At 39.1% G+C, this 19,371-nt stretch overlaps 1 protein-coding gene across 3 annotated transcripts in view; it reads left to right on the forward strand.

The window, feature by feature from the left end:
* Positions 1 to 19,371, forward strand: part of DTNBP1 (dystrobrevin binding protein 1) — a gene marked incomplete at its 5' end in the record, with an annotated part of 108,793 nt that overhangs the window by 49,985 nt on the left and 39,437 nt on the right. For all 3 annotated transcript variants that reach the window (XM_084229125.1, XM_084229126.1, XM_084229127.1), the window contains one exon: positions 12,500 to 12,522. In XM_084229125.1, coding sequence (XP_084085251.1) covers positions 12,500 to 12,522 — 23 coding nt within the window. The remainder of the gene's footprint in view (positions 1 to 12,499; positions 12,523 to 19,371) is intronic.

A 19,371-nucleotide genomic window follows, 5' to 3' on the forward strand; every position in this document is an offset into this window, starting at 1 on the left:
AAAGATGGTTTTGGAGCCAAAAGAAAAGGTCCATAGTATGTTGTCCAAAGAAGATAGGCAGAAAGGTAGTTCCTCAGGTTCTGCAACAGAGGTCTGTTTAGATGCTGAGTCTAGATAACCTTCCTTCAGGTGATGCTTTTACTGACAGGGCCTGGATTTCTGTATCCATCCAAAGTGGAGTATCAGGGATCAGATTTACTCTTTTACCAGATACAGCTGAAAAACACACATTGTTGTTGTTGTTTTTTTTTAAGACACTGAACATTGTACAAGGAAAGAAGTGATCCTGATAAACGGGAATCAAATGAGGTGAACTCTAGGTTGGCCCCAGGATTTTGCCTTAAGAGTTTCTGGGCAGGGCCTCCCCAGTGGCGCAGTGGTTGAGCGCTGGGTTGCGAAGCTGCCCGCGGCCTCTGCGGCGCCGGTTCGATCTCCGGCTGCTCCCCGGCTGCTCCCTGGCCACCAGAGGAGGGTCCCACATGGCGCACAGACCTCTCCTGCCGCCCGCTGCTCCCCTCAGCAGTGTACTTCGGTCCTTCTGCCTGCTCTGCTCCCCGCTCTGGCTCTGGTGAATTCTCTCAACCTCCCGCACTTCTGACTGTACCCAGTGCATGTACAAACAAACAAACAAATAAATAAATAAAACATGCCTCTATTTAAAAAAAAAAAAAAAAGTTTCTGGGCAGTGTGTGTGTGTATGTAAGGACAGTGGGAGGAATCCCAGAAGTCTGCAGAGGGTTCCCCTTGATTACTGAATAGAATACTGATAATGCATGTAAGGAAACTGCGTGAAGCAGGAAGAAAAAACATCAGAACAGATTAATTAACAGTACTCAGTGTACTGTTAAATGCATTAAAACCAATTATTGTAAGTTATTCTATAAGTTAAAAAAAATTAAGTGGCGTAATGGAAGATATTTTTAAAGGGGGGCAGACTTGTATCTTTCTTTTTGGTTTTCTCCTTTTACTTCCTCTCTGTTAGATACTAGATTTTAGAGGGTTCCCAGATAAAAAATAATAGTAAATTATTTAATATAGTTATCACAACTTGTTAGACCAGTGATCTCTTGAGAAATTCTATGAATTCCATGTCTTGGTAGACTATATAATACCATTTGAGAAATTTTCAAATACTGTTATGAAAAATTAAACTTTTTATTCTCGGATATGTAAGGGAAGAGTTTCTTTTACTGAAAGAAATGAATGTATAATTACATATTTTCCTTCAAAATGTGATTTAAGAAAAAAAGAAAGCTAAGCTTATGAGTTGGCAAGGAATTGAGTTTAATAAAACTCTTGTTCTAAAGTGTTTGTTAGAATAAATCTTATAGATTCAGATTTTTTTAGATTTATTTGTATTTATGCATATAAGAACTGGGGTGTAGGCCAGAGGTGTGTGTGTGTGGGGGTGTGTGTGAGAGGATTCACCAGAGACATAGTGGGTAGCAGAACAGGCAGCTCTACTGAAATACACTGCCAAGGGGAGCAGCGGGCGAGACAGGCAAGATCTGCTGAGTCATGAAGATTAGCTGTCTGCCCGGGGATTGAATTCATGCTACAGTGGCTGGCGATAACTTGATAGTGCTGAGACTTGAACCCCTGCGCTACCAGAGAGACCCCAGGTTCAGATTTTTATAGTCTCCAGAGCAGATATACCCAGAATATTTATCAGATTATTGTATCCTTGTATTGACAGTTAAAATATTTTGGGACTGATAATTTGAGTTTTTCAAACTTCATTTTGAACAATGAGTATCTGTTTGCCAACAGTATTAAAAATGTATGTCCTGAATTACTATTTTAAAAATACTTAAAATATGTTTCTAACTGGTTTACAGTATTCTTCCCTTGGACTTTTTCTTTCTGTTGTGTGAATGCCATTCTGTATATTGAAGTTTATAGAGGTTTTTAACAGAGATAATAAAAATCTAAATTATATATTTGTTGTTGAGTGTAGTTAAATCTAAAGATTTCACAATCTTAGAAAAGTTTATTGAAATTCAGCAAAATGAAATCTATCAATGATTTTAGTCCTCAGGTGAGCATGGATGCAACTGTGGTATAACCCTTTTATTTTCTGTTACTCGGAGAGATTCTAGAGATGGGACAGCCAGAGGCAAACTTAGCAGTCTGTCCTACCTGCTCCTATCAGTGGCAGGGATGATATGACCAAGGCAACCACCTTCTTCTTGCACCGTCAAGCGATGCTCTAGCCTAATTACATTGGCCCAATTTTTCCTGTAACTAATGAAAAGCTCTCTTTTCTTGCATGCCTTCTACTGTTTTCTGGTCTGTAGTTTTGGCTCAGAAAGTTGACACTGTAATTGTTTCAGAGGTCACGCACCATTTGCTACTTGAAAGGCTTTATTCTGAATTTCAAAGAGGGACATTTCCCCAAAAGTGAGCAATCTTTTCCTTTCTCTGGAAGCTTCATGTTTTTTTTTTTTTTTTTAAGATTTATTTATTTATTTACACAAGCACTGGGTACAGTCAGAAGTGCGGGAGGGTGAGAGAATTCACCAGAGCGGGGAGCAGAGCAGGCAGAAGGACTGAAGTAGACTGCTGAGGGGAGCAGCGGGCGGCAGGAGAGGTCTGAGTGCCATGCGGGACCCTCCTCCGGTGGCCGGGGAGCAGCCGGGGATCGAACCGGCGCCGCACAGGCTGTGGGCAGCTTCGCAACCCAACGCTCAACCGCTGCGCCACCGGGGAGGCCCAGCTTCATGTTATTTTTTATGTCTAATTATTGTATCTGTATTAAAGAAGCACAGTATTGTCATGTAAAAATAACACATTACTTCTTTTGTAAAGATTTATTTATTTGTGCATACAAAGAGCTGGGGTCTAGGCCAGAGGCATGGCAGGGTGAGAGGATTCACCAGAGACACAGTGGGAAGCAGAACAGGTGGATCTACTGAAATACACTGCTGAGGGGAGCAGCTGGTGAGACAGGAGAGGTCTGCTGTGCCCTGTGGGTAGGTCCCTGGCTGGGGATCAAACTCACGTTGGAGTGGCTGCTGATAGCTTCTTAGTGCTGAGACTTAACCCCTTGCACCATGAGGGAGGCCCTAACACATAACTTCTTTAAGGAAGATAAAATAGAAGTTTATATATATAGCTCTCAAGGGTTAATGCATTTAGATCTGAGAATTTATCAGTTGATATCAATATCCTGTGCTTTTACATGGATTTTTAGAAAGTAGCCTTCAAAATTATAATACAAATATTGGATTGATTCAAGCGAAGTTAAAACAGTTTTACCTCTTAAACTTTTAGAAAGCTTGATTAATTAAAATGGGTGGACAGGATAATGGCACACTAAAATTAAAATATTAATAAAGAAAAATTATATAAGACACCAAATAGGGACAGCATCCATGGTACACTTTAAATATTTAATCTATATTTTAACTTCTTAGCTTTTTAGGTAGCTAAGCCTGTTATCAAATAGTTTTTTAAATTTATTGTTTCATTATTGTTCATTTTTAAACAATATTTGCTTCCCCCCACCCTCAGGTGTAGTCCCTATAGAGTTTCCTTCCCCAAAGCCCCCGTGCACCATCACCTCAGTCCCCTGTGCTCCTCCCTCCCTCCCTCTCACCCCTCTCCCTCCTGCTCCCCTGCAGGATGTCTCTGGTTTATAATTGTCTCTTTTTGCTCTGTTGTGTTTTGTACTGTTGTTATTTTTTTACACCGATGTCTTTTTTGGTTCCCCTACATTCCTGTGATAAGTGAAACCATCTGATATTTTTATTTTTCCTTCTGGCTTATTTCACCGAGCATAATTCCTTCTAGCTCTATCCACATTGCTGCAAATGGCATGATTTTATCTTTGAATGCTGAGTAATATTCCATTGTGTATATATATACCGCATCTTCTTGACCCAGTCATCTACTTTGGGGCATTTGGGTTGTTTCCAGGTTTTACCTATTGTAAATAGTGCTGCAGTAAACGTAGGGGTACAGGTGTTCTTTTGAATGAGTATAATTGTGTCCTTTGGGTAGATCCCTAGGAGTGGAATTGCCGGGTCGTATGGTAGCACCATTTTTAGCAGACTGAGGAACCTCCAGACAGCTTTCCATAGTGGTGGGACCAGTTTGCACTCCCACCAGCAGTGTAGGAGAGTTCCTTTTTAACCACATCCTCGCCAACATTTGTTGTTGCTAGTTCTTTTAATGTGTGCCAGTCTTACTGGTGTAAGGTGGTATCTCATTGTGGTTTTGATTTGCATTTCCCTGCAAATCAATAGTTTTTTAAACTGATTTCTTGAAACTGCCCATTCTTCTGTAGCACTAATATCTGAATTTTTTTTTCCCTCTACTTTAGATTAGTTTTTTTGTTTCCATTACAGATGCTTTAATGTTGGTATTCTCTTGGTTTCTGTTCTTGGTTGCTGGTGCCTCTTCTTCATACCCTCCTTGAATAAGTTCATCCATCTCCTTGGCTTATCTACCACCCATACAGTGATGATTATCAAGTCTTAAATTTGGGTCTCTTTTTACCTTCAGAACGGTTGTCATCTGGACATCTCTACTTGGCTATACCTGTAGACATCTCAAGAGCAGTATTCCCTGAATTATCTTCCACAGCAAAACTTGACCATTTACTGTCTCAGTGAGTCATCACCCTCTACAGATTTATCCAAAACATGGGAGTCATCATCATCAGTTTCTTCTTCTCTTGCCATCTCGACTCAGTTTCTAGTCCAATATTTCTTGAATATGTTCTTGCCTTTCTGTCTTAATTAGTCCTTTCCTAAAGTTCCAGCCCACATATTTGTAGCTCAATTATAGTGACATCCACCTAATAAATCTTGTCTATGCTTTTGTCCCCCAGTCTGTTTTTATTGCGGCTGAGTATTCATTTCCACCCTAAAATGTAGATATGATTAAGAGTTTTCATTATCTTCAAGATAATTCTGTTTTGATGTTAATGTTAATTAGGCAACAATAGCATTTACTGAGCACTTACTATATAGCATGCACTGTGCTTAAATCTTCGTCTAAGTTACCTCAGGATTTTCATAGTAACCATTGGAGTACTTATATTCTGCTCTTTACCAACAAAAAAAAAAGGAAGAAGAAGAGATTAAGTCATTTGTCAGGAGCTGTAGAGCTAGGACACGTGTAGCTCTGCAGAGCTACACCAGAACAATGTTTTTCTGACTGAAAAGTTTATGTCCTTAAAATTGTATTGTCTGTGCATAAAGCTGTCCATACACTGGGTTTGGATGTTGTGGAGTATGAAAAGGAGAACCTGCTTCTCTCAGTGTGTTGGCCATTTAGCTCTTGTGACTGCTGACTCTAAGAAAAGACAAGCAATAGGCTTCTCTGTAGTGGTGCTTCTGGATCAGGATACAGTTAGATGTACAATGCATGGTTTTTTCCCTTTAATCCATCTTCCACACTACCAGCCACAATCTCACCATGTGTGGAAGGATATATACCATTTCAGGTGGTATAGCAGGTCTGTAGAATGCTGAGAAACGACAGACCACTGATAGGGCAGTTCTTTTTCAGAAAGTTGAATAGCCAATTCAAAATTTAAAAAATAAAGGGCCTCCCTGATGGTTCAGGGGTTAAAGACAGCGCTATCAAGCTATCACCAGCCACTGCAACACGAGTTTGTGCTGCAACCCACATGGCACAGCAGACCTCTCCTGTCTCACCCGCTCCTCCCCTCAGCAGTGTATTTCAGTCAATCTGTCTGTTCTGCTCCCCACTCTGTCTCTGGTGAATCCTCTCACCTCCCCTCCCCCAACCCCGCCCACATCTGGCCTACACCCCAGCCATTGTATGCATAAATAAAAAAATCTTTAAAAAAATTAAAATAAAAAGTTCAGTCATCTGTAGAGAAGGAAGCTATTGATACAGAAATGAACAAGCAGAAGCATTTTAGAGTCTAGAGTTAGATTCAGCTATTTAAGGGACAAGATTTGAACTGGCCATCTGGGAACCCAAAGTGCTGCCATGAACCCAGGTTAGAGGAATCCCTCATAGTGGGTCTAATGAGTCCGTGGATCCACTCCTGATGTTATTCCCTCCACTTCCAAGTATATAATTAGGATGGATACACTTTGCAGTTGACAAAACCTCCCATTGGTTCCATAACCTGTGAGTAAGAGCCAGTATAGATTAGAAAGGGCCAAAAAGAAATCCTTGAATTTGCATGCATGCACATACAGAGAAATCAAAGATCAATAATACACAAACACTAGAGTCCTTTTAATAATTTTATAATAAAAAATTACCAATTAGTTATCCTGAGCTAATACAGTGTTTCGGTGCATCAGTGAGAATAAAGGTCTTTAACAGACCTGGTTTCAAGAGATCATAAGTTGTTTTCAAAAGCATGTTTCACTTCATGTTTATTTCAATGATGATAGCTTTCAACTTAAGTTTTCAACAGTTTCCCCAAAAAAAGGTACTTTCACAAAACTGGGTGGACCCAGATGTTGCCCAGAAATTTTGGAGTAGGTCTGAGTTTCATGTACATGACTTGGTATCTAACAGACTCACAGTCTACATAGGTGAGTTTTGGTGGGCCTAAAATATCTCATGTGGGCTACACCTTCCATAAAAGTAGGCTGTATTTGACCCTTGAACTGCTTTTTGGGTGTTAAAGATTGCACACATGTGAAGTCAGTGGTACAGGTGTTGACCTGGTAATTTTCTTGCAAGTTTAGGGGGAATATAATCCACATGTAATGGTGCTTCTACCAACCAGCCTATTTCTGAGAACTTCATTATCTTTTTGGGAGTCCACTTTTTAACTCCAAATCTTTAAATTCAAATATACAGCATGATGAGTATTTAGTGCAGTTTTTATGATGACTTAACTGCTTTTCAAATGGTTTTGTTTTATAGTAAATGTTAAAAAATGTCTTTTTGTTAAACATATTCCCTGGGCAGGATATGTGTAGGGAATTAATGATAACACAGAATTCCAGAATAAGTTTTGAAAAAGGTTAGAGTCAGCTGGAAGGCAGCTTTCTCCCTGCAAGTCCCCACCATACTACTCTCAATCCATTTTACCCTTTCAGCCATAAACCCGCCAAGCTCGTAAAGATACATATTGCCATAACTCTAGAAAGCTGGGAAACAGCCAACTTAGTAATGAGTGGTAGGTGGTCTTATGATGGATTTTGGGAAGCATTGCTGATTGAGTTTGTCCGATACATTCTCAAATGTGAAGAAAAGTATTAGTTTATTTTTATTTGGCATTTTGAATGTGGTATTTTGTCAAAGAATCACTGTTAGCTTTTTATCATGAATTTGTCCTGGAGAGGCAGCTTAATATTTAGAGAAAGTGTTTTCCATCTGTGAGATGATTGTGTTCCTGGAGATATTTTATCCAGTGGTTCCAGTCTGTTAAGTGTGCATCAGTGAGTCTAATCGTATTGCTGTCTATACATATACAAATGTAATATGCTTCTTGCAATGTTCCATAGATTTACTTATTAAGGTGAAGCTTTTCTGGTTTTTATTATGCCCTTGAAGAATAAACAATTAAATGGCAGTTTTACCCTTTAGAGATATTATTAGATTTTGAGCATGTCATTTGTCGAATGTTTTAGTTTCAGGATTTGTTATGCTGAATTTTGTAAAGGCATTTGCTGAATTGAGTGAATTTCAAAATATGGTAAAATCTAAAGGAAGGTATTTCAGTTCTTTTTACTTACTTGACCTGTTGAAAATAAATTGAACTGAAAAATAAGAGACTTGTATTTGTGAAAATGCAAGTGGGCAAACAATGTCAAATGAGATATTATGTGACCAAACTTTTTTATGAAGAATAAAATTCTCTTACAGCAAGGGCTTCTTTGAGGAAGCAGGTATTCGTAAATCATTCTGCAGCCACAGTACTTGATAATCACGATTTGCTGAGTGCCCATTGCAGCTGACTGTGCATGTGGATGATCGGGGTGGTTGAGACATGATCTCTGCACTCCAGGAGCTCTGCACTATAACTGCGCAGATGATAGCTCTACAGAAGTAACTGCAGTGTGAGGCCATGACTGAGGTGGTGTAACACTGAGCGCATTAAGTACTATAGGCGTTTAGACAATTGGATGTAAAGGACATCTTCATGGAAAAAATGAAGACTTTTCCGCTAATTATTGCCTTTACCTTATTTCCTGCTTGTCTGTGTTTTTTCATTTGTTTAACTGAAGCATGACTTATGGTTACGAGTAAATTATCTGTCACGTTGTTGCCCGTAACATTTACCTCAATAAATATTACCTGTCATCGATATCATTTACACTGTCCCCCTAGCTCCTGAAGGTGGCCTTTATCGCCAAACCAAGTGTATGAGTTGCTTCCTCCTCTTGATTTCCAGGGAATCCACAGCATGTCATTACCAGAGCACTAATCTGTAGCATCAATTTCTGATTGCTGCTTTACTTCTCTCCCACTAGAGTTCCTTGAGGTTATAGAATATGTATCCCAACCTAGCATTATTCTCATTCCTATTTATAAATTCTGAGTCTCAATACATTTTTATTGAATGAAATATTGAACTCAACAAGGATTAGTTTTGATATAAGAAAATGGTTATTTATACAAGGTCGATGGCAATGATGATGGAGAGAAAGAAGAATTTAGGATATGTTTCAAGATACAATTGACAGGGCCTCCCTGGTGGCTCAAGGGGTTAAGTGCAGCACTTTGAAGCTATCCGCAGCCACCTCAGCATGAGTTCTATCCCCAGCCAGGGAGCTACCCACATGGCCCAGCAGACCTCTCCTGTCTCGCCTGCTGCTCCCTTCAGCAGTGTATTTTCAGTCAGTCTGCCTGTTCTGCTCCCCACTCTGTCTCTGGTGAATCCTCTCACCCCCCACACCTCTGGCCTGTACCCCAGTTCTTGTATGCATAAATAAATAAATCTTATTAAAAAAGATACTGTTGACAGGATTTATTGATGGAGTGGATGTGGAGAGCAAGGGAAATGGAGAAACTGCAGCTTGAGGACCTTGGTAATGCTATTAATGGGAACTGGATGGAAGACCAAAGGAAGAAGAGGCTGATGTGCAAATGTTTGAAAAATCCACTTGACTTTTGAGAATAGCTATTAAATAGCAGTTGCACAGAGCTCAAGGAGAACATCAAGATAGGAGCTTTCTATTAGGAAATCTGCATGTTTGAGGGTACACAGTTAGATGAAATTGCCTTGTGAGAGAATGTAAAGTAAGGAGAGAAAAAAAACCCTAGGATGAAACTCTTAAGTGGTCTGGAAGAGGGAGAAAAGCTAGCAAAAGATAGTAACAAGAAAGTAGGAGAAAAGCTGGAGGGAACTTTCTCAAGCAATCTCCAGTTGTTTCAAATACTGATGAGGGATTCAGATGATAAGGAGAGGTAACCATTGTGGTTGGCAGCACGGTGATCTTTAGTGGCCTTGATTATGCCAAATTGGAATAGCTTTAAGACTGAATGGGAGGTGAGGGAGTAGAAATCTGTAGGAACTAAGCAGTGAATGAAAATCATGTCTTTTCAATCAGCAGCCTCAGGTTTCTACCCTTCCAGATTATTTTGATTTCCAACTGAATTCATGCACACTGCCCTCCAAGTCTGCTTCTGAGTTTTCTTTTTTTTAAAGATTTATTTATGCATACAAGAGCTGGGGTGCAGGCCAGAGGTGTGGGGGGTGAGAGGATTCACCAGAGACAGAGTGGAGAACAGAACAGGCAGATTGACTGAAGTACACTGCTGAGGGGAGCAGCGGGTGAGTCAGGAGAGGTCTGCTGCGCCATGTGGGTAGCTCCCTGGCCAGGGATCAAACTTGTTCTACAGTGGCTGCGAATAGCTTAATAGTGCTGAGACTTAACCCCTTTTGCCTGTTTCTAAGTTTTCTATTGTTGATGAATTCACCTTGCTGCCAGTGATCCAGACTTGACCCCTCCTGTGTAATGTCCTCATCCTCTTCCTCCCTTTACCCATTTAATCCATTGTCATGGACTATTGTGTCTTCTTTGTGGAATTTTTCAAACTGAGTTCCTGCTCATTGCCGTTGCTGCTTACACCGCTCTTGCCAGGCACTAATTAGCTGCTCTTCAAGCTCCTCTAATCGTCTCCTAAGTACTACCTGCTCTTATTCTCCCCCTTGTCAGCACATCTATCCATCAGGGCTAGAATGTTCTTCTTAAAGCACAGTTTTGTTCATGTTATTCTCTTGCTAAAAATAAAACCAGATCCTTTCTGAACTCTCTACCTTTTTAACCTTATCTCCAACTACTTTCTCTTCATTCAGCCAGCTGTTCTGATACACTTGCTCTTTCCTGCATAGAACATGCATCCTGTGACCTCCATGCCTTCGCTTTCATTGTCACATGAGCTTGACATGCCTCTTGATCCCTTGTCATGTATCTCCTGCATCTCCAGGACTTATTACCTCAATCAGATGGTGGCATCCACCCGAAAAATTAGGAAATTTCAAGGCTTTCAGTGCTACAATTTTATCAGTACTTTAAAAGTGCCGTTATTCTGATTCTTTCTTTAAAATCAGTTCTCTCTACCACCACCGCCTAAGTCTTCTTTTTTGGAAATTGGGTACAGAAATAATTTACAGTCTAAAAGGGAGTTTCTTATCAATTTGATTAATAGTTGTGGGGTGGTCATGATAGTCTATAAGTAAATGATATCCATCCTAGGAAAGGCATCTTTCCTCAACTGGGCAATTGTTCATTAATAAAATAGATGCTGAATTTTTTGTTTTTATGGTTATTGGTATTTGGGGGTTGAGAATCGTGGAAGAACATTGTCTATAAAATTATTCAATTTTCAGCCTTTTAAAAGGAAGTGCCTTTTAGAAATTTTGTTCATTTTTACAAAATCTGAAAGCCCAAAAGCAGAAGCTCTCTAAATATACTAAAAGGTCTTGTAATCATAGAAAAGAATTACTCATTATAATATTGAACTGAGTGTTCTGTCATCTCTTCCAACCATTGGTGGCCTCAGAGAGAAGTAAATTGAAGGTGTTTTTTTCAAGATGTTCTCTTATGGCTCATGTTACTTTTCTGTAGGTATTTCAACTTTTATTCTGTTATTGGGATATAAGGTAGATTTTAGAGATATTTAATTTGTACAGTTAATCTTTTCAGAAAGAAGTTTGACTATTGACTAAAGAGAAACAATTGCATGTTTTTTGAAAAGATTGAAAATCACATTCTCCTCCTTGGTTAATGAACTGTGGTGCTGGAGCACTATTATGAGGAGTTGGTATTTTTAGAAAAAGATGACTGAGATGACCATCTGATTTAAGAACCTTCACTTGGCTGTTACAAGAATACTATCTGTTTGTCCTTTCAGTAGGCAGCTTGCCAGTCCTCCCTACCAACTGTTAATTATAGTCAACTATTTTAGAACATAAGGGTATTGTAATTAATAGTGTGGGATACTGGCTGGAGAATTCAAAATATCTCTAGATTTTTCGTAAAATCTAGAGTTCAAATTAAAGATACATGTCCCATATTTGCAGTGGGATGACAAGACATTATTAAATAAACTTACGTGCTCAAAATTATTTTTTCTTAGTCCTGTGATGAGAATAATACATAATGACAAAATTATGAAGGTATAGCTGAAAACAACTGACTTGTCAAAAAAATGTTTTTTATTTTACGATTGTTCATCTATTTATCCTCTGCGTTCTCGGGAAACTTTGTATTTCTGACAAAACTGACTGACAAAACTGCAATTGACTGACAAAACTGCAAAACAGGATTTTCTGGAGACTGTGGCTCTTTTGCATCAGGATGAGCCAAGAACTTCAGTCCTTTGATATGTGCTTTTCATTTTCATTTAAAAAATGGGGCATAGCTATTCCTATCCTGAATATTTTTTTAAAAGATTTATTTATTTATTTATACAAGAACTGGGGTTCAGGCTAGATGCGCGGGAGGGTGAGAGGATTCACCAGAGACAGAGCGGGGAACAGAGCAGGCAGACTGACGGAATACACTGCTGAGGGGAGCAGCGGGTGAGACAAAAGAGGTCTGCTTCGCTATGTGGGACCCTCGCTGGCCGGCCGGGATCGAACCGGTGCTGCAGAGGCTTCATGGTGTGGCGCTCAACCCCTTGTGCCACCAGGGGAGGCCCCCTGAATAATTTTTAAAGATCCTGAGAACCTATTAAATAATATTTACCAATGGTGGGAAAATTATTCAGGTCTTTTTACATAAGAACCATCTTGTATAAATAGCTTAGTTTTATATCTTAAAATTTTCAGTACTTTCTTGTAAGTGTTGCAGTATCTTAATAGCTAAATTTCAGTAGAGGTTTTTTTTTTTTTTTAGCATTTAATAGAGTAATAACAGGAAAACGAAATAATAGCTTTAGGCTAATTGTATTGGTAGTTTCAGTGAAGTATACTTCATAAGTAAGCATCCAGAAATATCACTCTGGGCCTTTAAAGTATAAAAAATTTTAACCTAATCTAGAAGTATCCATTCGGAAGAAATTATTTTAAATATACATTTTCTGGTTCTTTTTTTTTCCCCTACAGGAAGGAACTTGAAACCTTCAAAGGTAATTTTGTGTTTAATTCTTCACTTTAAAGTAGATAAGAGTTAATTGATGCTGGATTTCTCTCTTGATGATGATGAAAGAATTCAGATGTTCTTTCAGATAGTTTACATCAAAAAATAAGTTTGTTTAATATTGTTCTTGTAAGTTTTATTTAATCACAAGTGTTTTTGGTATTTTCTTTTTTTTTTTTTTTAGCTAAACTACATGTACCAAGTGAATGTTTCTGCTAATGACTATTATAAGTAATATATTAGGACAGCATGGTTCTAATTTTGAGGTATTGTAACCATAATGTAAGAAGCTTCTATTTTCTGCCATATGGTTTGGGCCCATGGAGAGAGTATGATGATGCAGAGATGTGCTTCTGGCAGGTTTTCTGCACTGCGTCCTGCTCTGCCACTACCGTTTAACTGGATTAAGTTTCTTACCTTTTCAGGCTTGTTTCTCAATTAGTAAAATTAGAAGACCTGATGGAATAAATTTTGAGATACTGAAAGTGACCAGCATTGCTTTTTAACTTTAGGAAACTCTTGAAGATGGGGCACTGAAGGATAATTCTTGGTTTATTGGTAATGGAGAAACACCCATGTGGCAGGGAAAACCACAAACTTTGCAGTAGTTTGAAGTTCTTCCAATATGCCATTTTTCAGTTGCTTGTTAGTAATTAAGACAACAGTAATAGAAATCACTATTCTCGGAGAGATTCAATAGCCAGGAAGATTTATTGCATATTATTTTATTTCACATATAAAGTGGTTTGTGCTTTTTATATTTCACATATAAACTGGTATTGACCCTTAGATTTACTGAGTGATTAAAAATTTTCCAGCATATTATTTCCAGTTCAATTATTTATATATATTTTGTTTGGATGTTTCAGAAAAAAACCACTAACACTCAAAGATTTATTCTTCCTCTCACTACATTTAAACATGCTTGTTTTGACTGGACATCTGTATGACATGACTACAGTTAGAGTAAATGATTAAGGTCACGGTTAGTTTGTTGAAGGTGATGTCAAGTTATCCTATGTATAATGTATTACAGCTAACATTTTTTTTTAAGATTTATTTTTATTTATGCATACAAGAGCTGGGGTACAGGCCAGAGATGCAGGAGGGGGTGGTGAGAGGATTCACCAGAGACAAAGCGGGGAGCAGACGGACTGAAATACACTGCTGAGGGGAGCAGTGGGCGAGACAGGAGAGGTCTGTGCCATGTGGGTTGCTCCCTGGCCGGCCGGGGATCGGGGATCGACTCATGCTGCAGAGGCTGCGGATTGCTTCATAGTGCGATGCTTAACCCCTTGCGCCACTAGGGAGGCCCTACAGCTAACATTCTTAAAGAATTTGTGAACCATATTCATGTACATTATTTTTTTAATCAGTGGTTTAAAAAATAAGATTTTAACTCTTCATAAAATGCCCTTAATTTCTCATTCTTTCTTTTAGTCAACTAGCATCTTCTTCTGTAACATAAAGAGAAGAAAAATTAAAAATCAAGTTAATATGAAAATACAGACAGGGACACAGATTATGTAAAATGTCAACTTTACTTGCATTTCAGTACTGGGTTACTTTTTTTTTTTAGTATAACAATATTCCTAGAAAAAGAAGAGACCAGCAGATTGCAAAAGATGTTAGGTAGGTACATATTACCCTATAGAATAATTTAATTTATGCTAAAATATCTTGTTTATGTACACATCCCTGATTATGTAAACATTTAGCAGCACATCCAACCTATCCACAAGCCAATTCAAGCTCTCAAATTTGAACAAACCCAAAACTGGTTATTGTGTCATATCTAGGCTTTTTTAGTACTAACATTCATTAAAACTTCTTCCTTCTTGAGTGTTTTAACTAAATTTCAAAAGCATGAGTAGCATATAATAGGATATATAATATGAAAAAAAGAAATGTAGCTTCTCTTCCCAGGTATTAGTGGAGAAAAATTAAAAATCCATTCAGATGCATTGAAACAATTTCCTATTTTTTTGAAATTTTCTTTTGCTTTTCCTTTGGGAAGAAGGTATTACTCCCTCTCATTTTTTTATTCAATTTACATTGTATTTAGAAACATTTTTCTAAATTAGGGAAAAACAAACTTTTGGGCATAGAAACTCAAAATTAGTAGCTCTCAAAGCTAGTAATGTAGATGGGATCATCTACAGAGTTGTGGATTCTTCTGTACTCCTTCGAGTTTAATGAATTCGCCTTTCGCTTATGCTGCGTATCACAATCTGCAGTGTTATTAATCTCTGCAGTGATAGTTCGCTAAATAGTGACGGTAAGAAGGTTTTCTGTGTTCCTGAACTGCTGCATTTCTGTAAACTGTTTCATGATAGTCACTTAAATACTAGACGGTAGCAATAAGGAGGATAGGATCTTAAAAGTTAAAATTTTTTATTTTCAATGGGGAACAAATTCCATTGTTGCCAGCACATGTAGAGTAAATCCTTTTTTTTTTTCTTTTTTTTTAAATTTTTTTTTCTCCTTAACAGTCCTTAAAGACACGGGCAATTGGCCATGAATAGACATTTCTGTTGTTCAGCAATTATTCATCATGTTGTCACTTTAATTTTTGAAATAGATTGTTATTCACGCTTAAGAATTTTTTAAGTACAAGCTTAGAAATATTGTGCCACTGAAAAGGTTAGAAGGAGAACTGTTGAATAGAATTGGAAATTCTTTCCTCTATTCTTTCCTCTGTAAGATCCCTGACTTAATTTTACCCTCACTTTAGTGCCTTACCAAATTAACCATTTTCTCCATAAAACATACTAACTGGGTACCCACAGTGTGCTGAGTGCTTCTGGCTGATGGGCTCCCTGCCAGTACAACCAGATTCTTTGATTTCCACCAGTTGCATCTAATGCTTACCCAAAGTGAATAGTGTTTGCTTGTGAACTCATTTATATTTGTTATTGTAATTTGTAGTTTAAGTATCAGGTAAAATGATGAAACCTTAGTGTTAAGGAGAACTATTTGTAAGAAAACTGTTTATTTATTTTTAAAGATTTATTTATTTTTATACAAGAGCTGGGGGGTATAGGCCAGAGACACAGGAGGGTGAAAGGATTAACCAGAGACAGAGCGGGGAACAGAACAGGCAGACTGACCAAATCCACTGCTGAGGGGAGCAGCAGGTGTGACCAGAGAGGTCTATTGAGCCATGTGGGAATCTCCCTGGCTGGCTGGGAATCAAACCCACGCTGCAGAGACTGTGGGCAGCTTCACTACACTTCACTACACTGCGCTCAACCCACTGCACCACCAGGGAGGCCTAAACTATGTTTATTGTTTTGGAGGACTTTTAATTTAGAAAATAGCTTTCAAAAGTTGCTGCAAAAGGTACAATAAATCTTTTAAAAGATTTGGGAGATATTAGGGTGTCGCCCAGTCTTGCTGCGTCTCCCCAGGCACCAGAGTTTGTTTTTCGTGGAACAGCGGTCAGTTTGTAAGTTCTCTTCGGAGATGAGGATTTTGAAAAACTGGGCGCCTCAGAGCTCATGGGTGCTCCTTGAGGGATTTTCTCTAAGGACTAAAGCTGTGATGTGTCCAGATCCCAGTATGATGCCTGCTGCATCCTCAGCAGAAGCTACAGGACACGCAGCTGGTGAGCACTGGCGCAGCAGCCTCTGCGAGGCTCATGCTTTGCATCCTGAGCCTCAGCTGCCTGGTCCACGTGCACGCTGCTTCTGTGATTCATCTTTCACCCCTTATCGCTTGGGGCCCACGCACGCACGCACCCAAATGAGGCTCCCTGACAGGGGCTCGAACTCAGGCTGTTAGAATTGACAGCACTGAGCCTTAACCCCCTAGGCCACTGGGGAGGCCTCTAGCCTGCAGTGTTTCAAACCACCTATTCAGGAGCTTGAAAACTGACACGAGAGGAGTAAGATCTGTAAAACAAGCTTAAGACCACCTGTCCCTAATCAGCTACAAGGGCCCATCAAGGCACTTCACTAACCCTTCATTCCTATTTCAGGATGGAAATCACAAAACCTGTGCATAACACTTTTTAGAATACTCACTGTTAGGCCTAGTTTGGGAAAGACGATCACTATGCCCCATGAAGTATTTTCAGTGAATCTGAGACAGCACTTTAAAATACCATAACTTGAAATTTGCAAACATGGACTTTCTTTGTATACAACAATGAGTAGGGGGTATAGTCGACCAAAGGGAGGGAGCCCCATGAACTATACCGAACCTATAACCCTAAAATATACACTGTTGTAAGCCAAGGATACTGCAATAAAAATGTAATATTAAAATTTTTTTTAAAAATTGGGAAATAATAAAAATCCTGAAAAATTCTATATACAGATTGTTTCACTTTTTTTTAAAGATTCATTTATTATATGCATACAAGAACTGGGGTACAGGCCAGAGGTGTGGGGGATGAGAGGATTCACCAGAGGCAGAGTGGGGAGCAGAACAGGCAGATCCACTGAACCACACTGCTGAGGGGAGCAGCAGGCGAGATAGGAGAGGTCTGCTGTGCCATGTGGGTAGCTCCCTGCCTGGGGATCAAACTCGTGCTGCAGTGGCTGCGGGTTGCTTCATAGTGCTGTGTCTTAACCCCTTATGCCACCAGAGAGGCCCTGTTTCTTTTTTTTTTTTTTAAGATTTATTTATTTATACTTACAAGAACTGGGATACAGGCCAGTGGTACCGGGGATGAGAGGATTCACCAGAGACAGAGTGAGGAGCAGAACAGGCGGATTGACTGAAATATGCTGCTGAGGGGAGCAGCTGGCGAGACAGGACAGGTTTGCTGCTCCATGTGGGCACCTCCCTGGCTGGGGATCAAACTTGTGCTTTAGTAGTTGTGGATAGCTTCTTAGTGTTGACACTTAACACCTTGTGCCACCAGAGAGGCCCCTTGTTTTACATCTTAAGTTCTGTTCTGCTTTAAAAAATAGAGTGGAAATTTTATTCCATGCAATATGGGGTGGTTTATGCCAGAATTTTCAGTAAGTGGACTTAATACTCAAAGAATTCATGAATGAAAATGTGGTTATATTTTTAATTAATGTATTTATATATGTTTATATTTAATGGATTACTCTATTAACTGCTTTTTAAAAAATTGAATGTCCAACATGGGATCCAGTAGTTTATGTAAGTGGAATCCACTGTTCTCCTCAATTGAAATTACCCAACCATGTCAGAAATGTGGCTGTGAGAAACCATGCCAGAATTTAGGAGTTACTACTGTCACAGTGTGTGTGTTCACGAGAGTATGTGGGAAAAGGCTGTAAGAGAGAGATCTGACAATAATTAAGATGTACTGTGGTGAAGAACACTTAAGTGGTGGAAATGGATCTTTTGGTCAAAGAAGGAGTTTCAACTTGAAATGGAGCAGTTCCCAGTGATAATGGCCAAATTTAAGTAAAAAATTGAAGTCATGGAATTGAAGCAGTCATCTGAATTGGAGACTTGAGACTATTAGGAATGTCACTTACTTGGATGACTCTTGGATTGGAATACTGCCGGCTGGCAACCCTTAGCATGTTACATAGCTTACTGTGATTATCGATGGTAAAACTTGTTTATTTAATTCAAAAGTTGTATTGATATGTAAAGCAAAACTATTCAGCTGCTATTGGCAATATGTAAGTGACAAACTCAGGGTATACTGTATTCTGTCCCCAAAAAGTTAAAGCACTGTGGCACAGTTCATAGGACAGTTTAGTACAATATAAGAATATAGTTGAGGGCCTTCCCTGGTGGCACAGACGGTTGAGCGCGGCACTGTGAAGCTGCCCGCAGCCTCTGCAGCACGGGTTCGATCCCTACCGGCCGACGAGGGTCCCACATGGTGCAGCAGACCTCTCCTGTCTCGCCCGCTGCTCCCTCAACAGTGTACTTCGTCATTCTGCCTGTTCTGCTCCCCACTCTGTTTCTGGTGAATCCTCTCACCCTCCCACACATCTGGCCTGTACCCCAATTCTTGTATAAAATAAATCTTTAAAAAAAAAAAAGAATATAGTTGAAAGCAGCATGGTAAGGTGAGAGTAATCACTTCTTCAGAGAGAGGCTGGATCCACCTGGGCCAGATCTGACTGCTAAGTGCTTACCAGACTGAAAAGGGTAGGTAATAAGGACATTTCATGAATAGGAGGGAACAATGATAAAGATGCAGAGATGTTTATTTCATTTCAAGAATACAAGTTAAAATTTAATTTCTTCCTCAACGAGGGAACTACAAATAATTTGCTGAAGCATATGGTGTGTGGGGTGAAGTAATGAGGGATGAAGTTGAGATGTAGGCAGGGAACAAATGATACACAGCTTTATATGTCATGCAAAGGAGTTGAGACATTTTTCTTTGAGCCAGTGGTTTCCGAGGAGGGATGTTGTGGGTACGCGAAATGATAAGGACAGGAAAAGTAGAACTTCTATTTATTTCTTTTTTATGTCACTTTTAAATTTTAACTTTTTATATTATACAGGCATTTATACTCATAAATTTATACAAAATTAATGATACACATTTGGAGAAATATTAAAAGATTTTGCTTGTAGCCAGGGATGCATGGTCAGAGAGCTATCTTGTCCCTCATAGAAAGAGGGAGGAGTGTAAGAACCCAAAGTTTTAACTAGGGCAGTGGGATCACATTTGCATTTTCGAGCAAGTTTTCTGAAATCATACAGAAGATGCATTAGAAAAGAGCAGGTTTAGAGTAAGAGATTAGTTGGGATACTATTTAACAGGTTCGTATTAAGACAGTGGTAGAATAAAGACAAAGATTCAGATTCTAGAGGCTAATAAGCAAGTAGAATAAAAAAAATTCCTGACTCTTGTGAGGGGTCCAAGATGACTCCTAGAAATCTGGCT

Source organism: Talpa europaea (assembly GCF_964194135.1).
Source record: "Talpa europaea genome assembly, chromosome: 2".
Classification (NCBI taxonomy): domain Eukaryota; kingdom Metazoa; phylum Chordata; class Mammalia; order Eulipotyphla; family Talpidae; genus Talpa; species Talpa europaea.